Here is a 22,067-nt window from a genome sequence, read left to right as displayed (position 1 = left end):
ATAAAAAAGAAGCAATGTTTGTTTGGGAGATTTGACTACAAGTATCATTTCAGTCACTCTCCTAAATTAGTCACAAGTTCTAAAGAGAAAACCCATTATTTGTCTGGTCTTTTTAGCTCTTGAGTCAGCAAGAGGAATCCAGTGATAGCTGTGCATGGTGCATGCCAGATTCCTGTTACACATTTATGGTTCTAGCCAATCTCAGAACTCTAGGCTTTTCATCTTTTCCCTGGCAGGATTACTACTGAAAACTGAAGCCTCAAAATTCCTCATCAAGAAAAAAAAAAAATAATGGTTAATGAGAGGAAAATCAAGGTTTCTCAGTCTATTTTTTATTTATGAGCATTTTTTCCCTTTAGAATGTAACAGTTGTCTTCTAAGGAAGGGCAAAATCTGGACCAGTGACATCAGCGATCAGACAGGCACGTAAGGCAAATATCCTGAGCAGTCAAACAATGATTATTTTGGAAAGATGGAAAAGATTAAAAAAAAAAGGCAAAGAAGCCTCCAAAACGGTGTCAAATGAGTTCCAAAACATTATTCCTTATGTGACCCAAATCTAGCTTAACTTCGTGAATCCTTCTTAACCATACAATCCTACAGGAAGGAAATGTTAAACACAAGGAATAGTTCCATACTCTGAGAGCTTAAGTAAAATTAGTCCTCCAGATGTTTTTCCATTTTCCAGTGTTTATGTTTGGGTTACAGAAGTTATTATCCTTCCAGTCTAGGAGTTGACAGGCCAATGTTCGCTAAAATGATTTACTGATTTGAGATCTCACCTGCAAAACCAAAACTGCTAATAATGAATGCAGAAAACAAAGCAATATGTACCTGATTCCCATGCAAACACTACAACAAACAAATCATATTTTCTAATCCCACTTGAAGTAAAAAAAATTAAAACATTTATAATCCACAGTATTGTGCCAAATGTGGAAAAATAATTGTCAGAAAATTTTTCTCCCCCAACTAGGAAGAGTTTTTAGATGCTAGTCTTCAAAAACACAGATAAATATCTAACCTAATAATAAAAGTTCTAACTTAATATCAAATAATTCTAGCAATACTAATCAACAAAATTAAAAAATTGATAAGTTACAGAAGAAACTAAATTTGTATGGAAAGTTGAGTTAAACACAAACACATCTGAAGTACAACAAAGCCATCAAGGTTTCAATATTGATATTTGAATTCTTCTGACAAATGCTAGGTAGTATTTGAGCTCTTCCCTTTGGGCAATTTTGCTTTTTACATATAAAAATAGTCAAATACATGTTTTCCTCGTTATCTTTTATAACCTTAAAAGGTCTAAGAAGCTTATTACCTAGAAAGTTAGCGATACTAAAGTAGAAAATGGCTATGTGCTCAGAATTCTGAGGACACTAAAGCTCTGGTATCATCTTTGACCAGTTGTTTTAAATATTGTACCGTGTTCTAATAGTCTATTTCTACTCAAGATCTAATTATCACAATGACAGATTTTCGTATCATCAAATTTCTACATGCATTAACACTCAAAATGACACTAAAAGCAGCAAAATGCCATATGAAAAATATGCACTAACACTTCACAAGGTATCCAACACTGACAACTGCATTATTGTCACCCACAGCTCCTATCTTTGTATTAAACACAAGTTCTCCTTTTACAAAGAAAGTCTTTGAAATTCTGACCATGCTACTGATAAAAACAATAAGCCAGCTGAAGGACTGAAGTACTTGATGAATTCCATCACATAAAGGAGGAAAAAGATAAAGAAGCATTCTGCCTTCCAGGCATAATATTTTATTTCATGCAAGTCCTGAAAAAAGGATATCATCTGCATTGCTTTGAATGCACTTCTGGTAATACTTCCAGGGTGGGACAGACCATGACTTGGAATAGATTGCCATACTACCCAGACTTCTATTTATGTCCCATAAAGAAAACATGCAGGTAGACAAACACCTGCACTCCTTTGGGATGCTCCTAAAATGCAAAGTTGGACTCAAACATTTCAAGTACAATGCAACTGAAGACACTTAGTTCTGCTCAAACTGGAAATACACTAGACAAAGTGCCTTATGCACATGCTCTTTTTTCAGCACAAAGAAACAGATTTTTCTGTACTGGCAAGAGTACAGAAAAAGACTTCCAAATATTGACGCACTATTCAAAATTACTCAATTCAGTCCCTACCTCATTAGCCTAAGAGATTTTTCTATTATTTCTCTCAAGTAAAACTGGCTGTTACATCATCCAGAGAAAGATGACATCCACAATGAGGATTACCACTATTATCAGTGGTTATCAAGCTGCTGAGGTTGTATTAGCTGTGTGCTGGAAAACTGAAACATTATGTTGTACTGTTAAAGAACTTAAATGTGGTCATGACATTCATCTCATTGTGATATTCATTCATTAGCTGAAAACTGCACTCAGTTTTGCTTTGTTTATTTTGATCCCCATCTCGATTCCCTTTATAATACCTCTGTATAATGAAATAAAGGCATTTTCTCCCTGCAGTATCTTGAGGAAGGAGGGAAGCGATGCAATGGAAAATCCAAGAACTGCATGCACATCTCCCATGGACATGCATCATGCATAGGGCAAAGAAAAAACCCAACAGTGAAAATGTGCGAGGGGGAGATGGGAATAAATCTGAAGTTGTACTGTACCACGCTTTATCACAGAAGTAATGGACTAACTTCTCAACTCCTTGCCAATGGCATAATGGAAAGCAGAGACAAGAAAAAGACAAGGACAATGATGTCAGAGGACCAAGACAAAACAATGAGCAATTGCCATGACAGAACTGCAACTTTTCAACATTTCAATTGCAATTACCATGTGCCCCAGTGGTTTTTAATCCTCCTTCAAGAAACAAAGGTAGCAACAGTATTTAAGTAATGCAGTACAAAAACATTTATAGCAAGACCTGCATGGAATACCTTTGCTCTTATAACTTCAAGGCTCTTAGCAGTTAATCTCTCACATTACAAATACTGCAACTAGGATTTGTGTGTATTATTACAGCTATATAGAAGAAAAATCTTTGCATCCATGCATATGTAAGTTCAATATCTAACCTTGAATAGCAAGGTCATTAAAGGCATAGCATTCCATCCTTGGATCATATTGACCATATTTCAATAACTCATCTTCCTAGCAACTCACCCACGAGCTGGAAGAGACGACTACTACAGGTTCTTTTTGGGAAGGGATGGAAGGGAAGGGTCACAAACCCTACTATGTAATTCTTTAATTTCCTCATCAGTTCTGGCATCCTTCCTGTCACTGCCTTGGCAGAGGATAAGCTATCATTTCAAACAACAGCCTGTTCAGACACAGCCCTGCTGAAAGGCTGAATCAGACAGCTCTCATTTTCCACCTCTGGAAAACATCAACATTTCACGCCTTAAACCTGTAGCATTTGCTAATACCTTATTTTTGAACTTTTTTTTTCTTTCCCTTTGATCTAGCTATATTATATCCTTATTTCAGCATTAAAATATATGCAGTATGGAGAATGAGTTCAAATAATGACACAAAACAACTGTATTTTTTTTAAACCATCATTCACCACAGCCACGAGGCTAGTAAAATAATAGGTAATGTGGCAAAGCATTATTTTTTTTCCTGCACAGTCTGTAAAGAAACTCCAACTTAGAAAATTTTATTTTTTCGAAGAAAAATTTCTTCAAGTAATATTTAACTACATCAAGCCAACTATTTCATCCACAAATGTAGATGTATGTGCAGGAAGCAAATAAATATGACCATACACATATTCAAGGTGTTTTTTGCAAAAATAAATTTAATTATGTACAAGAGACATTTCTCTTGTAGTTGACCCTGAAAGTCCTGAAGTTGGGAGGAAAGGAGTTTTTCCTAAAAGACTCTTCTTCATATAGCTGAACACTCTTGGAGCAAAAATAATTACATAAAAAAGCCAATGTAATGATTCCAGGATGTTTTTAATAATTTGTCACAGAACTTCCCAGCTAATGCTCTAGAGCAACGTGGTTCTAACACAAACACTTTGTACACCCTACAAAGCTGTACCAGTCAATAAAGCTTTGGAAACATTTCAGCGCATTTCAGAGCAATGTGTCTTTGTTTAAAAGCAAATGCATGAAAAAGCACAGCCTGGATCTGATTTATAGTCACTGGCATAGAGTAGCATTCCTCCGGGTGATAACAAGCTGTGCATCACCTGCTAGAATTGCTTAGATTATCTGCAATACTTACATACAAAAAGTCTAAATGCTTCTTCCAGGACGTGCACAGTAAGTGGAGATGTAACAACTGCAATGCTTGAATAACAAAGCAGTTTTGATCAGCATTTCTGTGTGGAGAAGCACTTGGGCTAAGGGGCCTAGAGAAGGTGGTGTAATATTCTTGTATTACAACACAAACTCATGATTGCTTCCTTACCAATGAGTATTCAAAATGTTTGTTTCTAGACATTTGTAGACATCATTAAAGCTCCAGAACACAACTGGAAAGGTTTTAACTGTATTGAACAAAGTTTGAAATGTCATCAAAATTTGCTTATATCCTATAACCAAAAGAAAAATAAATGACCATTACACACAGGAGTTTAGTTCAAGACACATCAGAATTACAGGAACAAAATGATATGGTTTTTATTCCTAAAATGAGAAAAGCAATATACTGTTATCAAAGTGTTTATGAAACACAAAGCACTGAATTGTTTCCAAGGCTGGTGAAAAAACATGAAATTAATAAATGTGGAAGTATTAAAAATTAATTATCATTAAAAGTGAAAAACATACATCCAGTACTGAAGTGTACTGCAGCGCAGTGAGGCAAGTTCAGCAGCAGGTGTGTGACATTGGTGCTTAGAGAGAACCATAAACCTACACTAGTGTAATATTACCTAGCAGAGATATATTTCCTGTCTTGTACAGCAGGAGGGAAATTATTTTTAGTTGTTTATACACTGTAATACGAACAGTTTACAGATTTACACCCTTATAATCTACAGTGCCTGTAAGTGATCTATGTATCAATCAGCTATCAATAGCACAGTGAAGAAACCTGCAGAATTCACAGGCAGAGATGATATTTTAGGTTCAGGATTCAGAAGCTAGGAAAGAAGTGCTTGACTTCCATGTCTATACAGAAAACATAATCAGATAAAACCTGAGACTACTTCATGTTTCCATCATCTTCTCTGTATTATTGCAAAAGAACACTGACATTAGTGTTTCAGGCTGTCCTACACTCAGTGGTGATGCCCAGCTCACCAGTTGCCTCAAAACCCCATATTTGGCATTTCATATAAGCTCAAAAACCAGAACACTGAAACCGCTGAGCCAAGTGGGAAAGAAGGATACTAGTGACCATTCCAGTAATGTTCTACTTTACAGAACTGTTTACACAGTGATAAATGATTGATTTTTTTAAGAGTTTCATCAAAAATGTCTAAGGAACCTTCTAATTTATACCATATTTTTATTCCCAGTGTTGCTCTATAGAGTAGACCTAAGGCTTAAAGAAAAAGGCTAGGAACACTCCACTAGTGGAAACTTACTTTCCTAGACAATACATTAGTTACAATTTAGGTTAACTAGTCAAGGTCCCATTTTCATTTACTTTACTTCCTTTACTAGCAATTCATTGAATGCATACTAAAAATTTAAAAAAAAAAAAAAATTAATCTAATAAAAAATAAAATTTAATATAAAAATATATAAGATGCATACTAAAAATTCCAACCTGCATTAGTAATAGAAGTTTACTACGGAAACCCGAATACGAGGCCACCCTTGTTATTTGAGAGATGAGGTGGAGGCTCAGAAAACTATCAAGATTAGCAGGCAAAGTTTTCTTCTTCAGCTAAGCAGCCACTGTGAATGATGTGACACCAGAGGCTCATGTGGTAGCTGGGACACCATCCTCCCATTCTGACTGTCCAGTCACCAAACCCCAAAATCATAACATTTATATGATCCTCAGGTCTAGAACTGATCGCCTTGAAGTTAGTCTGTTGACAGGACAGTGAATCGCCCAGGCTGTGCTACTGCTGGCCCCTCCACGCAGCAACAGAAGGCACACTCATCGGATTTTGGGGTTCTACGTTCATTACACACACAGAATCCCACATCAAACACCACAGAAAAACGAAGCACATCCCTTGTTGCACAGAGAAAAGCCCATGAAACAGGCTGTGCATTCCTGATGAGTTGTTTACATGAATATTGTCACAGAAAAATCAAGAGAGTATTTGAAGCACAGTTTATAAAATATTAGATTTTTTTTTTTGGTTATTGATGTAAGTAAGGATCATTGTAGTGTGAAATATATGTAAGCTTTGTTTTCCAAGGTGCAGCTTACTCTTCAGATCTCCATTGGCCCCGGAAATCTTACTTTGTTTCTATAATTTTCCTTTATTTCTTTTACAAATACACTCTTGAGCTTTGCTAGGCACTGTAATTTGCAAATTACAGTACATTTAAAAAATATAACTTTAGCGTTATGAAGTAGTTATATTTCTTCAAACACTTATCTGTTCAAAATGCAATACCAAAGCACAAAATAAGACTTACCATTTCTCTATGTCTACGTAAGCATACAGTTTTAAAATCAGCAATTGTCTTTTGTTTTGCAGATCCAAGCCAAGTGAACAAATGCATCTTACATCAGCCCACATTGTAGCTAGCACATAAGGAACGTTAATAAATCATGCAAGTTGGGCATCAGCCACTTCCAATGTAAGAGAAGCCTTTTTGCAACAAATACCGGGGGGGTGGGGGGAAGAAATTAGTTTGAGGGAAGCCATTCTGAAAAGTTAAAGCTTTTTGTGAGAGATAATGCAAGTGACAATTTCCCACCAACACTTCTCTGTACAACCACAATGCATTCACGTGAACACACCCACGGACGCGCGTGCGGACGCGTGAGCAAACAGAACACACACGGACAGGAGAGTGCATCACAGCCATGGAAAACAGGGAAATGCAGCAAGCAAGACTGATGTTAAGACAAGACTGGAAACAAGGGCCTACTCGGGTTTGCCTGAAGAACTGCTGAGGTCTATTGGCATTTAATAACTGTTATAAAACTAAAAGTTGTAGCTGCTCGTACGCTGGCCAAAGGAAGCAGTTTGTTAGCCACAGACTATCGTGTATGACTGGAGATCTGCCTGAGAGAGGAGGAGACTACGAGATGAACAGTGCGTGCAAAGGGGAAGCTTCTACTGGAACACGGTGAGGGAGATGAGTGAGAGGTACAGACTCACTCTGTCTGCGGTGCGGTGGAACACTCCGAGGGATGCCCTGGAATGAGCCCTGCCAGGGAGAGAAGGAGGGAGCAGAATACCCACCCTGTGCAGAAAGAGAGAGGGGGAAAAGTATAATAAAAAAAGAGAACAGGGAAAAACAAGACACCAAAAAGCCACACTGTTCTTTTTCTTTATGCCCCAGAAAGGTATCATTATATTTTCAGTTGTTCTACTTTGTAAAAGCAAGTGTTACACGCTACCAAAGCCCAGATGTCCTAAACTAGTCAGAAATCTTACAAAATACCTCCAATTTTTGTTCAATATACAAGCATACATTTCTAAAATAGTTTTAGGGGAAGAGTACAAAAGCTGAGCCTTTAATGATTAAAAACACATGATAAAATTGTATTTTTACAGCTTTCAAAAGTATTTCAGAAATGCCTCCAATTAGAAATGCTACCAAGCAGTAGCTTGCTTAGTTCTAATCTACTGGAAAACCAGTCAACTTTAGCTTACAAAAGTTTCTAATCCATAGAAACAAATTTTCCAGCAAGTCCTGGTGCTTTAGAGGCCACTTTACTCCAGTTTCATCAGTATTATTATTGTGGAAGAGAAGAGGTGACAGAGAACTGTTTTCCTTGCACTTTGCTCTTGGAGATTGACTCTTCTGTCAGAGGATCAGGGAACTATGCAGATCCATGCAGTGCAGGGTTTGCCTGTCAGAGCTCTCAAATAACCAGAGTGTGACACACTGTGGTTGCTACATTCTCAAAACAAGAAAAAGTAATTTTCTTATTACTTTTCCTTTTCCCCACATCCTTACCTTTGCAAATCCAAGCTGCAACTTCCCTCTTAAACAACACAATCTTAATTTCCTATTTCAGCAGGATAGGTTTAAGGACTTACAATCCTTTTACCATTTAAGTGGCTGAAAACTGCTTTTCTGAGTAACACTGGTACTACAGTAATGACTGCCCCACTGCCTCCTGACCAACAGCAACAAACTGTGACTACTCTGTGAGCCAGCAGGCTGAAGGTATCTGAACAGCACCTGCATGACAGGAAACACGAACCCAGTTTGCCCCTCCTCTCCAGTCTCTGCTGCAGATCACACTGCCATGGCTGTAAATAATAAAGTATTTTACTTCCATGCTGCTTTAAAAAAATGTTAAATATCACATTATTTCTATAAATATTCTGCTTTTATTTGTCTTAGGAGAGTTTTAAACATTTCCCTGATCTTCCAGTTATCCTTACCTAATCAGATTTTAGCCAGCATTATTTCAGGTTTCAGTACTGCTAAGATGAAACTTAACAATTGCATTTAACCAAGTCTTAGAATCTGCTAGTCAGAACACTTTTCATCTAGAATAGGAAATAAAGAAAAAAGACAAGACTCCTTTATTGTCCTCCAGAAGCTGAGATAAAACAATTATTGCAGCAAAATCTAAGGGGAAGAATTAAATAAGTTCTTCAGTCTGATTATCTCTAGATGGAGGTATTGATTACCTAATGTGTTCTTATAGTCCTCCATCAGTGGTCATTAAGATCACAATTTTTAGACTGCTGCATGTAAATGCTGGAACACTACTAGCTTCATTCAAGCAATGTGACAAAATAATATAATGTGCTGCATCAGCTGAATAGGTACATACATTAAATACATAAATAGTCCTGAGAACACAATTTATCCATCAATGACTGATGAGAAAATTATCAAACGCTTTGGATTTTCATAGTGCAATACAAAAGAACACTACATTTTACATGTTTGCTCACATTTCATCCAAAATTGTGTCAGGGTGCTGGAAAACCAAGAAAAACTCTTTCCATTCTCTAAACATAACTGAATCTCCACATAGGAGAAAGCACCTTACCACCAAGCACAAGTGTGATTTTGCACAGACCCATCTGAGTTGGCAATGGGCTTTTTCCAGACTTCTTTGAAATTTTTAACACGTTAAGAATGGAGGTGACCATTTTATATTCTCTCCCTTTTACTCTCTGAAAAGAGAGATTAAGAGAAGCACAAGCCATCTGAGCTACATAACAGTTAGGACACTATTGTAAAGGCAAAGAAATATTTACATGTCTTGAAATACATTCTGGAGTAACATTCCAGAAATATTTAAGCAACCATATTAGCACTTCAAAGCACAGCACTAAGTACAGTCTTCTCAAAAATTCTTCACAGTATTTTATTATTGCTCTGACTGGAGAGATAAATGAAGAAAGTGCAAGTGACTTCCTTGAATCTTTTGCCTGCTGAATTGAACTGGTCTACAGGCGTATTTTAATCCCCTTCTCCCAAATGCTGCAGTTGGCATTGCTTCATATAGGTAAGTTTCAAATAAATGCCAGATTTTTTTGTAATAGATGAATAAATAAATATTTTTTTCTAAAAATACCCCAAAACAACTGTTGTTTAATTGTACAATAAAAAAGGTAATTAAAATCAACATCAATTTAAAAAGTAAGGATCAGCAGATACAGCACTGAGAATGTGTTAAGATGAGTGTTGACTTAAACAGATTATAAAAATTATAAAGAATGTTCCAATCCCATTGATATATCACATTAAGATTTAGTATCTGCATATATGCCTGTTTTACAAAAAGATTAATTTCATTTTAATAGTAATTATTGTTCAAAACTCCATCCAACAAATTTACCAAGCTTTCTCCTTTAAACATCAACTCAGATTCATCTCCTCTTACTCCAATGTGCACTGAGGTTCCCAAGAAATCCAAAGAGGAGGAAAAAAGAAACACACTAATAAACTCATCTCTTCAGATGATGGTACATATTCAAAATACACAGATAATGTGGCAGTTTTCTTCCAAAAGTAAGAAAGAAGAAAAACCTGAATCACCGCTTATTTATTACAATGTCTATAAAACTCACAAGCAAGGAATTCTAGAATTGATAGATGAGAACATGACTTACCTCAACTTCTATTAAAAAAAACCAAACCCAAACAAAAAAAATCTGATGGAATTCTTCTGGACTCTGAAGCAACTTTGTCCACTAAGACTTTAATGTTAGACAGCAGTTTGAACAGTCCCTCCCCACAGCTATTATGTGCATCCAGCCACTACCCTTAAATCCCATTCCTCTTATTTTTCAGATAATGGATTTGTGAAATAGCAAAGGAATCCCCAAAGAGAAATTCAAAACAACATGAGATTCAGGAGTGGAAAAATAAGAGCAGCTGAGATAAAGCAGCCTGCAAACCAGAAGGACAAATGTTCTTCTGAGATCCTGATGAACTGTACTATTGCTTTATGTTGTACTAAATGCTTTATGAAGTTCTGACTATAAATGCACTGGGAAAGCCTGGTGGCTGTTTCTTTTTTTAAATGCTACTATTAAGACTAAGGCCAGAGTTTTTCATTGTTAGTTATGAGCAGACTTCAGCCTTAGAATAAGAAATCACATGAACATAAGCAATTGCTTCTGCCAGGAAAGGAGAAGCAAAGTATTTCCAAGGTATTGCTGCACAGTAATTTTAGCCCAACAGCCAGATATTCCAGTTCTTTTCCCAAGGATACACCAACATGCAAAACTGCTACTGCTTTAAAAAGTCTTTTCTGCTGCAGAAACCATTACAAATACAGCAAAGATCCTTTTTTAAATTCATACAACTGGAGCCTCTGAGCACTTCAATGAGATGTTTTTTGCTGCCTCTCACCAAGCACTGCTTGTCTCAGAGCTTCACATCATGAACAAACCTAGAATGACAGGCTTCAATACTGAGGCAAAGAAAATGTTTCTGCAGCAGTCTTCTCCTACTGACCTAGTACCCAGAAAGAGAGCACAAATGAGCAGTTCTGACATGCAATACTCTCTTTCTGAAGTATTCAGATGAAAAGCATCACCAACCTAGTGTTATGTGCTGCTTTACACTAAACAAACAAGAAGGGTTCAAGGATATCTCTACTGTGTAGTCCCTACATGTCATGCACAGTCACAGCACAAGAGACATGTGCACAGTATGACCACCTAGTCCAGCTAAGGTTTTGTTTCACCAAGTACATGTATAAGAACATGAAGCAAACAGCAGAGCATTGGAGAGTGAAAGAAACCAAGGATGGATGTGAAGATGAACACATACAGTGACTGAACTTCAAAAGCTGCAAGTTTAAGTTAATGGTTGTGAAGATGACACATACAGGATTGTTTAAGGCTTAGGTGGAAGGACATCAAACCTTCTGGATTAAAAACCTTCTGGACTAAAACCAGAAGGACAACAATACACAAAGACAAAGGATTACAAAGGTTCATCAAAACAACTGACGTGAAAGGAATGACAAACTGAAACAAAATTCAAAAGAGAGGCAAAGAATATCTCAGTGCAAAAGTAGAGAAAAGATGGAACAAAGAACAAGATCATGCATGCTCCCACACAAATTGACAGGTTCTGTTGTCATTTTAGCAGAGACAAGAATTAACTTGTACACACATTTAGGCAGCAAAGCTCATTCTCATCACTGTGAGCTGTTACCAAGGGGAAACACCCAGCTTTTACTGTACACACTATTTACTCTTCCAGGGAGTGGAAGAGCAACCAGCAACTACAAGGAACTGGTCCTCACAGGCCAGAATCTTCTGCAGGTATCTTGGACCAAATTCAGGACTTCACAGTTTGCTCGCACGTCACTTACTTCTCAGTATCTGCGAACATCCTTTCCAGCCCAAGAAACCAAATGATTTATTGACAAAAACTTGACTTCTAACCCCTTTACCCTCCAAGTCTTGAAAATATCAGTATTTACTATTAGACAAATATCCTGCAAAGCCTGAAAGTTAAGTGTGGCAATGGATAATAAGGTTTTTCTTTCTTGTAAGCTGTCCATTTACACTAATTTCTTCAAGTAATTTTTATCTTCATCCAGAGTTTGGTTATTTTCTTCCATGACAGTAAAATCATGAGACACACTAAATGGAATGAATTCTGTGCAAGAGACCTGTAAGAGATCCTTCCAGAAATGTCATGGTCTACCTTGCCAGCAAATATTTATACAAGCCATTATCCCAAGGATGGCTAACCAAGAATAAAACATAAACAATAAGAAGTTACCTAAATTTTAAGCATCCTGCCAGGACACTTAGAAGAAATACCAGGTCACAGACACAGCAAACAGGCAGTAAGTAGCGACCTATTAACTTTTAAGAAGTCAAATTTCCCAAATATTTCTTTCCAGACCCTGGTTTTTATTATGTGAGCACTAAGTTCCAAGAATTAAGTTAAAGTTACACAACTTCCACTTATGTACATATTTACCTCTAAATATGAAAAAACCTAAAATTACTTTGAAAAACTGTGGTCCCTGAAGAGAACACCAGACAAGTTTATAATCACATTAGAATGGGCCATTTTCTACAAATATTTAATAACAAAGAAAATATGTGAACATGACTTTTAAAAACTAATATGTTTAATGATATCTACTTATTTATTTAATGGCAGAACAATGAATTGATCAGAAATTCCAGCCATTTCAAATGGCCAGCTGAATTGCTGCAATTCATATGGTCTTAAATTCATAACTGAAATAGCTGCTTTACACTCTCACTGCTTCCTAGTGCATTCTAGCATCTATTCTTTATGACACACTACATTAACAATGTTTGTTAAGCATGTTTCAGTAAGCACTTATAGTATTCCTTGGAACACTAAATCACTGTGTTCCCAGACTGGTACTGACTCCTAAAGAATAAACACATTGTATCAGTTCTGATTTTTATAGAATATATAGAATTTATAAATAGTCACACTAATTTTGAAAATTTTGATACCTGAAGTACCTAATATCCACCATAATTTAAAATGACTGGCATCAACACTAATAGAAAAAACTGAAATAGATAAATATTCATCGAAATTGAAAACTATTAACAAGCTTAGAAGAGCAAAAACCTAAGATGCCTCAAAGGAGCCATTCTGTCATTGCCAAGATTTCAATTACAATTTGGTTTAAAAATAAAAAAGCTAGTCTATATATATATAAAAAAACCCTAGTCTACATAAAAACCTGGTAATTTAATAAACATTATTTCATTATTTATACTACATATAGGACCAAAACCCATGATTTTTCTTAGTCTTTATTCTTAGATCAGTTTTCTACACTAAATGACCATTAAACTGAACAGGAATGTTAATAAAGCAAAACCATTTCTTTAAGAGGCTGCTGGGATTTGAGTAGTGAGAATGTCTTCCTTAGGTGTCTCCTTCTATTTATTATACTCTTACCTCAAGAAAATAAGAGCTGAATGTCTCCTTTCTATTGCAACAGATGTTTTTTGTTATTAGGTTCCAAATCAAAAATTATTTTATACATTTACATGTCTATTAAGCCATGCAAGGAAGCATCCAAATGCATGTTAGCAGAGGAAGCATTAAACCAGAAAGTTGAGGTCTGACCATTAGAACTGAAATGTGGCTGCACCAGGCAGACCATTTGCTCCTTGAAGAAATCCCACATTACAGAGTTCCTGTTTCTGTTGGCTGACAGAAAGCCTGTAACTTACAAATATGCATGTGAAGACACTGAAAAAACCCAAAAAACATGCCCAAAGCATTCTGCCCAAAACTTCCCAGCTATCAAAATGTCCTGAAAAGCAGCATAGTTTCAGAATTTGTTAACAGTTCATGTATTGTCCTAAGTCCTTTATCAAATTAATGAGAAACTTTGCACATGGATAAAAGTACCAAGTTGTTTGGACTGTGCAGGTAAAATGAACATATGCCTAGAAATGTGTATGTGTATCATATACAGATATCCACACACCCAACCACAATACAGCACAGCTTCCTTCAGCTCTTCAAGATACTGTCCCCTAACACAAACTTCCTCCTGACAAAAAAAAACCATCTTTTTGAACAAAATTACAATGTAACTTTAAAAAAATATACTGGCTAACCTGACCCAAACCAGACAATTGTGCTGAGTGACTCCTTGTGCTTGAGACAGCAACTCAAATTCCCCACCTTCTCCAACAGCTTTGTCATATCAATTAATGCCACAAGTTGCACAAACTAAAATTTGTGTAGTTAGCAACTAACTTTCCAAGACTATTAATCTTGTCTCTGAAGCCATGTGATAAATGAGCTAGAAAAAAAAGAAGATGGAAACAATAGACACTAACCTTGTAACAGTATGAATGCACAAAGACATCCGATGAACAGCAAACACATGAAATTAAATTGGGAAAAAGAAACAATGCAGGGGCTCAGAAGCCCCAAAGTAAAAGGAGAAGAAACAAATGAGATGATGTTACATGTACGTGGGAGAGAAGAAGTGTCAAAGCAACCCAGAAGCTACTTAAGGTTATAATCCTATGACAGTGGGTTCTTATCAGACAGAAAGGCTGGAAGACATGGGTAAGGCTGCTTGCCAGTAACTGGTGAACATACAGCTTAGTGGTGCCTCTGCGAAGGGCAGCAGGGGTGATTCATCGTTATTACAAGCTTACATCATGTAACTCAGTGTAGGATAAAAACAAAGAAACAAAAAAATCCAACCCATTTTTAACCTTTTAATAAAATGTCCTATGTTTTCTAGCTAGAGCAGTAGCTTCAAGATCCAAATGCTATTTGCTGGTAATTAACAAAAGCTTTGTTTAGCAAAAGTAATTTCTTCTTATCATATAATTTCAAATATGTTGTCCCTCGCCCATCTTAAATATTCTATTGGTGTTTCATGAAGAATGTAAATTGTACACAGTGGAAACAAATGTGATCCATGCAACAACATATGGGAATGAAGATGTCTTTTGTCAAAGTGATTTTAACACAATTATTTTTTTAATTATTCAAATTATTCGAATTAATTATAAAAAATAATAAGAAGAAATATTAAACAATATTAACTTTTGCATCGAAACTTAGAATACACTGTTTCTTTTCCTCAAAAACATGAAAACATCAACAAGGAAAATTTGACCAGGAAAAATCCCAAAGAGATACCTATGACTTTGAAGTCAGGATATAAGAAAATCTCGTAAGTGTGACTAGATATACAGTTTGGATTGACTGTAACTTAAATACTGCAAATGGTGATTATTCAAAGAGAAGATTTCTAAAGTTGAATTATTGAAAATAAATGTTTGTAATATTTGTTTACATAATAGGGCTGCAAAAGAATGCAAGTGCTGCCCAGCAGGAAGGACACTACTCACACACAGCACAGAATCTCTTAAACAAGGCTGACTTGGTGTGGGAGCCAAGGTTACAGAAGTGGAGAATGAAAGGCAGAAAGAGGTACCCGAGCATGAAGGGCCCACTTTACTCACAGAACTCCTCCTCCAGGAGGTTTGCGTGAATTTATCAGCACAGGCACGCACTGCCCCTGGAGGTTTTTGACTGTCCTTCTGGCAGTTACATCGAGTGGCCTTAATCACCCCAAAAAAGAGAAAAAGAAACAAGAATTAGTTAGAAATTAACCAACTGAGCCCACAAGGCCCAGTGTTCAAACATCATGTATGACTTGACTGTAGAGCACAATATGATTAAACTGTAGAAACCACTATTTCCAGTGCTGCAAACTGCTGCTTTTCCCAAAGGATATTGAGAAGTAACCCTGAATAAATATTGACTTTTGGACAGAGTTTTTTTACTTAAACTTCCAAAGCTCTGAGTTCTTCAAGTCATCTTTCAGTCATTACAAATGTGAAGTTTTGCCTGTCTCTATAGCAGAGTTAGTCTGCTGCACCAGTTCCAGGTTACACCAGAAATCAGGTCCATGACAGCAGGGAAGGAGAAACTTCCTTCAAGGACTTTTGGCTGATTGTCAAGAGCAGGACTAAGTGTATGCAAAACCCAACACTTACTGCAAAATGCTAACAAACAAGGTAATTTGGTTTGGTATGGTGTGATCTAGGATTCTGCTGTTTAAACAGCAGAGCAAATGCCAAATCTTCATCTTTCAGTTTTGTTTTAGAGGGAATGTTCCCAAGCCAGAGAGGGAGAGGATGAAGGCCACAACTCAGTTTTACTGCACATGCCTACAAAAGCACATGTTTAACATTTCATTAGAGATTATGGTGACACAAGTATTGTTGCCAGCTATAATAAATATGTATGCTGTGCACCTCGTGACATCTCATCTACCCTGCCTGTAGGACCTTGCTGTAGCTTGAAATGGCCTGAAAATGTGGGGCTATTTTACAAGAATTGTCACAGCAGAATTTACCAGAACCAAATGCAAAAACATACACGGCAAAATCCAAACTCAAAACAAGAGCAAAAAGGTAAAAGGCACATGTGACTTTTGCTTGAGGCCTTGTGTCTCCCTGAACCTGATTTATGATGAAGTGCCCCCACAACTTGTTCTTAGTTGGCAGATTTAATCTGACTGTTAAAGTTGTTCTGTATTGTAAACCTACTTAGAATCAACTTAGAATACTACCTTGCTCAGCTTTGAATTCTATGGTGTAATGCTTTATTAAGATAATGGACAGTAGAGGAAAGGAGAAGGATAAAAAAACCCAAAAAAAAGAGTAACAAAAACTTTAAGCAGAATGGCCCAATCCTTGTCCATTTTTAAAATACTTTAAGTGTAGCCTTATCTTTTCTTCACTGTTACTTTTGAACAGCTTCTGGAATTTTATGTTCAAAACTGTTTTGGAAATTAAATACTTTCAACAGCATTATAAACATCCTTGCTTAGTACCACACAAAATCATGACCAGATTATGGAATTGAAGATCCCAGGAGCACAACTGGGAACTGAAACCTACCTTTGTTACAGTGAAAGTGCAGGAAAATAATAGCTAAGCTCTCTTAAAGCCTTCATCAGTACTGCCTATTGAAGTTGCACTCTGCAGTGCATATCTGGGATTTTGCAAAACATTTTGGATTATACTTACAAGCTGTTGCTCTAATTGGTTGATTGTTTCATCCTTTTTCCTCAGTTCATCTTTAAGCTGCCTGATCTCGTTCAGCAGATCATCCATCTGCAACAGAACAGTGGTTTCCTATAAGGACTGCATGATCTAAAGCAACACCCCTACAGGACATGCCTGCAGGTATGGCAGTGACACAGAACATGCTTTCCTCCTCCCAGTCACACAGAGAGAGGGGCTGCAGGCACACAGGCTAAAGAGTGAAGAAATTTGACTAGAAGTCCTTTAAGACGCCAAATTCAGCTGACCCACTAAATTTCCAGGGTAAGTAAATCAGCTGCATTTTTGCAGCAGTAATTCACCTGCTGTGCAAACAAGTGACATTATGTAGCTGAACATGCCTAGTTAGCAAACACTACCTGACGTCCTATTTATCAAAAACAGAAATTACTGAACTCAGAACAAGCATTACATTTTAAGTGTTCTTCAACCTCATGAAGTATTTATAGCCCTGTTATATTTCTAGTAAGCACTGCTTCCCTCCCATAAATACAGAATTAGTGATCTTTGTATAGTGATTTTACAGTAAGAGCCAAGCAATGCTACAAAACCTTACCACCACAGAAAATACAACACTACCAGTCTGCAACTATGAAAGATGATCCCATTTGTAATACCAATTGTGATTTCTTCTGCCTTTAATAACCCATTCTAAAACAATAAACTTGCCACTGACTTTGTGGGGTTCACCTAGGTTAGCATTTAAAAAAAGAAAGAAGCAGTACTTCAGTAACATACAGACTCTGGGTGTGCTTTCTAAACATAAACAGGCTGGCATCTCTTATTCCTTAATCAATGTAATTTACCTTAAAAGTTGACTCAGGTTCTTGTGGTTCTGGACTTGATGGAACTGAGAATGTGATGTCCTGGAATGACACATTTTCATCATTCTACCAGGGGACAAAAACAAGAATACAAGTTTGAATTACTTGTTGAAACAGCAAGTTTCCTTTTTCCTCCCCGTAGGAAAGCCTCCCTTGCTGCAGCCTGTGTACAATGCCCAAGGTAAGGGCCACCCTACAGACACTTATATTTAATTTCCATAATTTGATACAATGTTACATCTCATGTTTTTTTGGTGATGTTTTGGTTTGGTTATTATGGAGGTATTTATTTTTGTTTTGGGTTTTGCTTGTTTGTTTTTTGTTTGTTTCTTGGGCTTTTATATAAATAGACTGTTAATTTTGAGAACAGTCAAGTTTATACTGTCCAACACTCAGCTATATTCAATGCTCAAGTCGCCGTTTGTCCTTTCCAGGCCCATGGCCAGCAAGTGAAAGACTGATGAAGCAGGAGTTTATACTCCATGTTATGGACAAGTTCTAACAGAGTGCTTTGAAATAATCTGCACAGTAATACCATAAAAACACAAACGTTATTTAGTTCAAAACATTTCTAAAATGCTAGAGAAAAAGTGCAATTAGAATCCTAGAATTACAGTTTAACAATTTTTTTTACATATTTATATTGTATTCCCAGTTAACAAATTTCACCAACATTTTATTTTAAGCAATGATTCAAACAAATACGCACAAAGGGAACATACATTTGGTCACAGTTACAATTATGGAAGAGTCATCATGGGAATGGGAAAAAGTACAAAACAAGACAAACTATTTCAAACAAAAGTATCTTGCATGGCTTTTCAAAGCTGTGCACCTCCAATATACCTTTTACTGCTATTAAAATGCAAGCAAGTGGAGCAGTAAGATATTCCACAACAACAAATGAAGACCTAATTGCAAAGAAGGTTAGTATGTCACACACTCCCCAAAGATTTAAATCAGTACTCCAGGCCTGTGTTACACCTGACTCTTTCACCAGCAAAGCAGGGACAAAGGTCATCCACAGCAATTCCCTCATCACTGTCGTAATTATCTCAGTACACGCATAGAGAACACAGCACAACGGGAAAAGAAACAGTTCAACACTATCAGTAGGAACTCAAGCCCCCATTTGATTAATTTATGAAATCTGTCTTGATGTGCTTTTTTGTTTCTTGCTAATTATATTGCTAAAATGAAATGGGAAATCCTGGAGCCATACTTGTACAAAAAAGAAGATATCAGAATTACCAAAGAGATGATAGAATTACAAAAAAAATTACCTCATTATATGCACATGCTATTTTTGGTAGGCTAGAAATAATACTAAGTATGCCAAAATATCATCAAATTTGTAAACCTAGAGAGAATATATGCTTTAAGTCTTTTGGTTAAAATACAATAAACTTTATAAAGGTATCACCACACTGCATATCACACTACAAAAGGCAATATAAAAAACTGCTACCTCTAACATTTTTACAGTAACAGAATGCATTATTTATTTGGGTATAATCACTTATCCAGAGCAGTGGCAAGTTTATCAGGGTCTTCTGAATTTTTACCACCGTCTAAGTTTTGATTCTCAATTCCAAGTTTTATTCAGTACAAATCACTCACCTGAACCTTTGCTCCTTTGCTAATGGCATTTCTATAATGATGCAAACTAAAGTGGTGTTAAGTGGCTATCAAGCAGAGGGTGCTACCCACCTGCTGCCTGCTTGGCGTTCTGAGTGCAGTTTTACCCAGGCCACGTCAATCTCACTGCCCACTGCCAAACACTGTCACAGCAACAAACTGACAGTTCAACAATGGCTTAAACCTAAAATTTGCCAGTTTGACTTGTGTGGACATGATTTTCTGAACCTGAGAGGGTTTCAGGCTCAGTGGCTGATCTGTTTCCCAAAGGAAAGTCTTTTGGGAAACTTTTCTCTGTCAAGGACTGTTGTGTAAATAAGATTTTAGCTCTCAAAACACTGACACAGATGTTCTGAGATGTTTTTTCTCTTGTCCCACCAATGGGATGAGAGAGGTGTTGCTCCTTGTACCAATCAAGTTAACCTGTATTGGAACACCTTATAAGGGAACCCTTAAAAGGGTTGAAAACCCCAAAATAAAGGCTTCTGCCTCCTGGAAATGAAATCTCAGCTGCTGCGATATTGAACCCCTGCTTTCTACTTCATGTCCTCTAGCGACAGATTTGCTATTGTTTGTTCATCTCTTTTGGCTCTGTTTCTTTCAAGCACAATTAAGTCACTGAGGTGAACTATTTTGTGGCTAGTAAAAAAAAATAATTGTAGGGGCAACTTATACAACATAATGCATGACACATAAACAACTTTTTATTCTGTAAGTCTGTTTCTTTCTCAGCTTCAGGCTTCTCATAAACAAAGATGAATCTCTCTTGTGGATCTTACCAGATGCCAAAAGAAAAGAACACAATGAATATGTATTTCAAAGGTACACAAGGGACTAACTGATCTAAAGCCTCAGGAAAATGTACTGATGCATTTAACAACTTTGCACTACATGGATCATGTTTTCATTCATACCTCTTCATACAAATAGGCCGTATCTGATAAGTTACAGTGAAGATCTGTGCTTGAAAAATAGAACTTCATTTCCATTCACAAAAGATAAGCTGAAATGAAACATTTTTTATAAAACCTGCCTCCCACAGAAAAAAGAACTTCGCAGATCTCACAGTTCTGTGAAATACTTCATGTTTCATTCTTGCCTACAACAGCAGCAAGTGCTGATCTGAGGTGGTTTCAAGTCATTGCTGGGTTACCACAGAGGATGGTCAATGCTTGCCAAGATCAAAGGATCCAGCGCAACAGAAACAGAACAACCTTATTTAAAACTGTATTAACACATTAGCTTCCCCCCAGAGCAGCAAGTTTATAATATTAATTGAGGAGGAGGAGGAAGAAATTGTTAAGATCAGAAGAAAACTTATTTCTTAATGAGCATGCAAATGAAATACCTTAGTCAATGTTTAAGAGGCATTAACATTTAAATATCAATTATTACTAGAATTAGACTTTCAAAACACTTTCTTCTTACAATACAAAGTTAGCACTCCAGTTAAGCATTAAAGAGAGAACACTCTCCAGCAGTACACCTCTCTGTAAATACCGCTGCGTTTAGTACAAGAACAAGCTACATTTGTCAGTCCATACAGCTTAGTGTAACATTACTAAGTCAGAGAATGTTATACTCGCTACTGTTAAAATTTTCTAAATTCTGTATGAGAGAGACTCCTATTGCTGATTTCAGTGTTTGAAGGCACAGGAAGATGGCAGTGTGTGAGGAGTAAGCAGCCAGCATGTGTACTGCTGCCACTGTTATCCTGGTCACACAGAGCTCAGCCAAGACTCTGGTACTCAAATAGCTATTTATTTTTCCAAGCTGAACTGGGAATGCAGCACCAACACTGCCACAGCTATGTTGCTAGCAATACTCCAGCTAATTTATATCCAGTTATGTGAGTTCCAGTCACAGCAATGAATCCAGTACAGCACATTAAGTCTCCCCAGGAATCTGCTAGGTACACATTCATTACATGCTGTGCTCTACACTAAGTCATGCTACAGCTGATTACATAATTGTATAAAACCGAATTTAATAACTAACTCTTCCTATTTTACTGTAACTGCTCCTCTGCGTCCTCATGCCTAAGTCCTGACTACAGCTCTGTTTCTGCCTATCCAAATTAAATATTATTGCTGAATGTCACAACTCAAGAAAGGCAACATATACACTTAAATGTGTAATATTGGTGGAGCTAGTAGAACTGCTCCCATAATAAACTGGAGTTTGAAAGCAATTGACTTTGTACCTTGATTTTTCATATTTTGAAAGAAGCTGCCTGTGATCTAGTCCTAGCTCAGAGTTCAAAATGCTAAAGTTCAACTACTTGTTTTCAAAACTAAATTTCTGTTCAAGAAGTAAAAAAGAATTGTGGTATTTTTACTTATTCCTGTTAGTATGAAGCTCGATGTTTACAGTAAAGGCTTAACACCTTATATAATGAAAAAATATTTCATACAAGTTCTGCCCTAATTGTTTAGCAAATTAAGCTAGTAAAGGTCTGAAGTTT

At 36.7% G+C, this 22,067-nt stretch overlaps 1 protein-coding gene across 6 annotated transcripts in view; it reads right to left on the bottom strand.

Annotated features, from left to right (window-relative positions):
- The window catches only part of CCSER2 (coiled-coil serine rich protein 2), a 61,739-nt gene that overhangs the window by 6,286 nt on the left and 33,386 nt on the right, over positions 1-22,067 (bottom strand). For 2 of the 6 annotated variants that reach the window (XM_088059537.1, XM_088059538.1), the window contains exons 8-12: positions 17,948-18,031; positions 17,106-17,192; positions 15,531-15,629; positions 7,251-7,335; positions 2,662-2,701 (exon numbers count right to left, since the gene is read on the bottom strand). In XM_088059537.1, the coding sequence (XP_087915663.1) occupies positions 2,662-2,701; positions 7,251-7,335; positions 15,531-15,629; positions 17,106-17,192; positions 17,948-18,031 (395 nt within the window). The remainder of the gene's footprint in view (positions 1-2,661; positions 2,702-7,250; positions 7,336-15,530; positions 15,630-17,105; positions 17,193-17,947; positions 18,032-22,067) is intronic. The other 4 variants (XM_014250385.2, XM_088059539.1, XM_014250383.2 and 1 more) reach the window with 2 other exon arrangements.

This window comes from Pseudopodoces humilis, chromosome 9, assembly GCF_049639895.1.
Source record: "Pseudopodoces humilis isolate 2021_Gansu_Grassland_sample_001 chromosome 9, ASM4963989v1, whole genome shotgun sequence".
In the NCBI taxonomy this organism is placed as follows: Eukaryota; Metazoa; Chordata; class Aves; order Passeriformes; family Paridae; genus Pseudopodoces; species Pseudopodoces humilis.
This window is presented reverse-complemented; position numbering and strand designations above follow the sequence as displayed.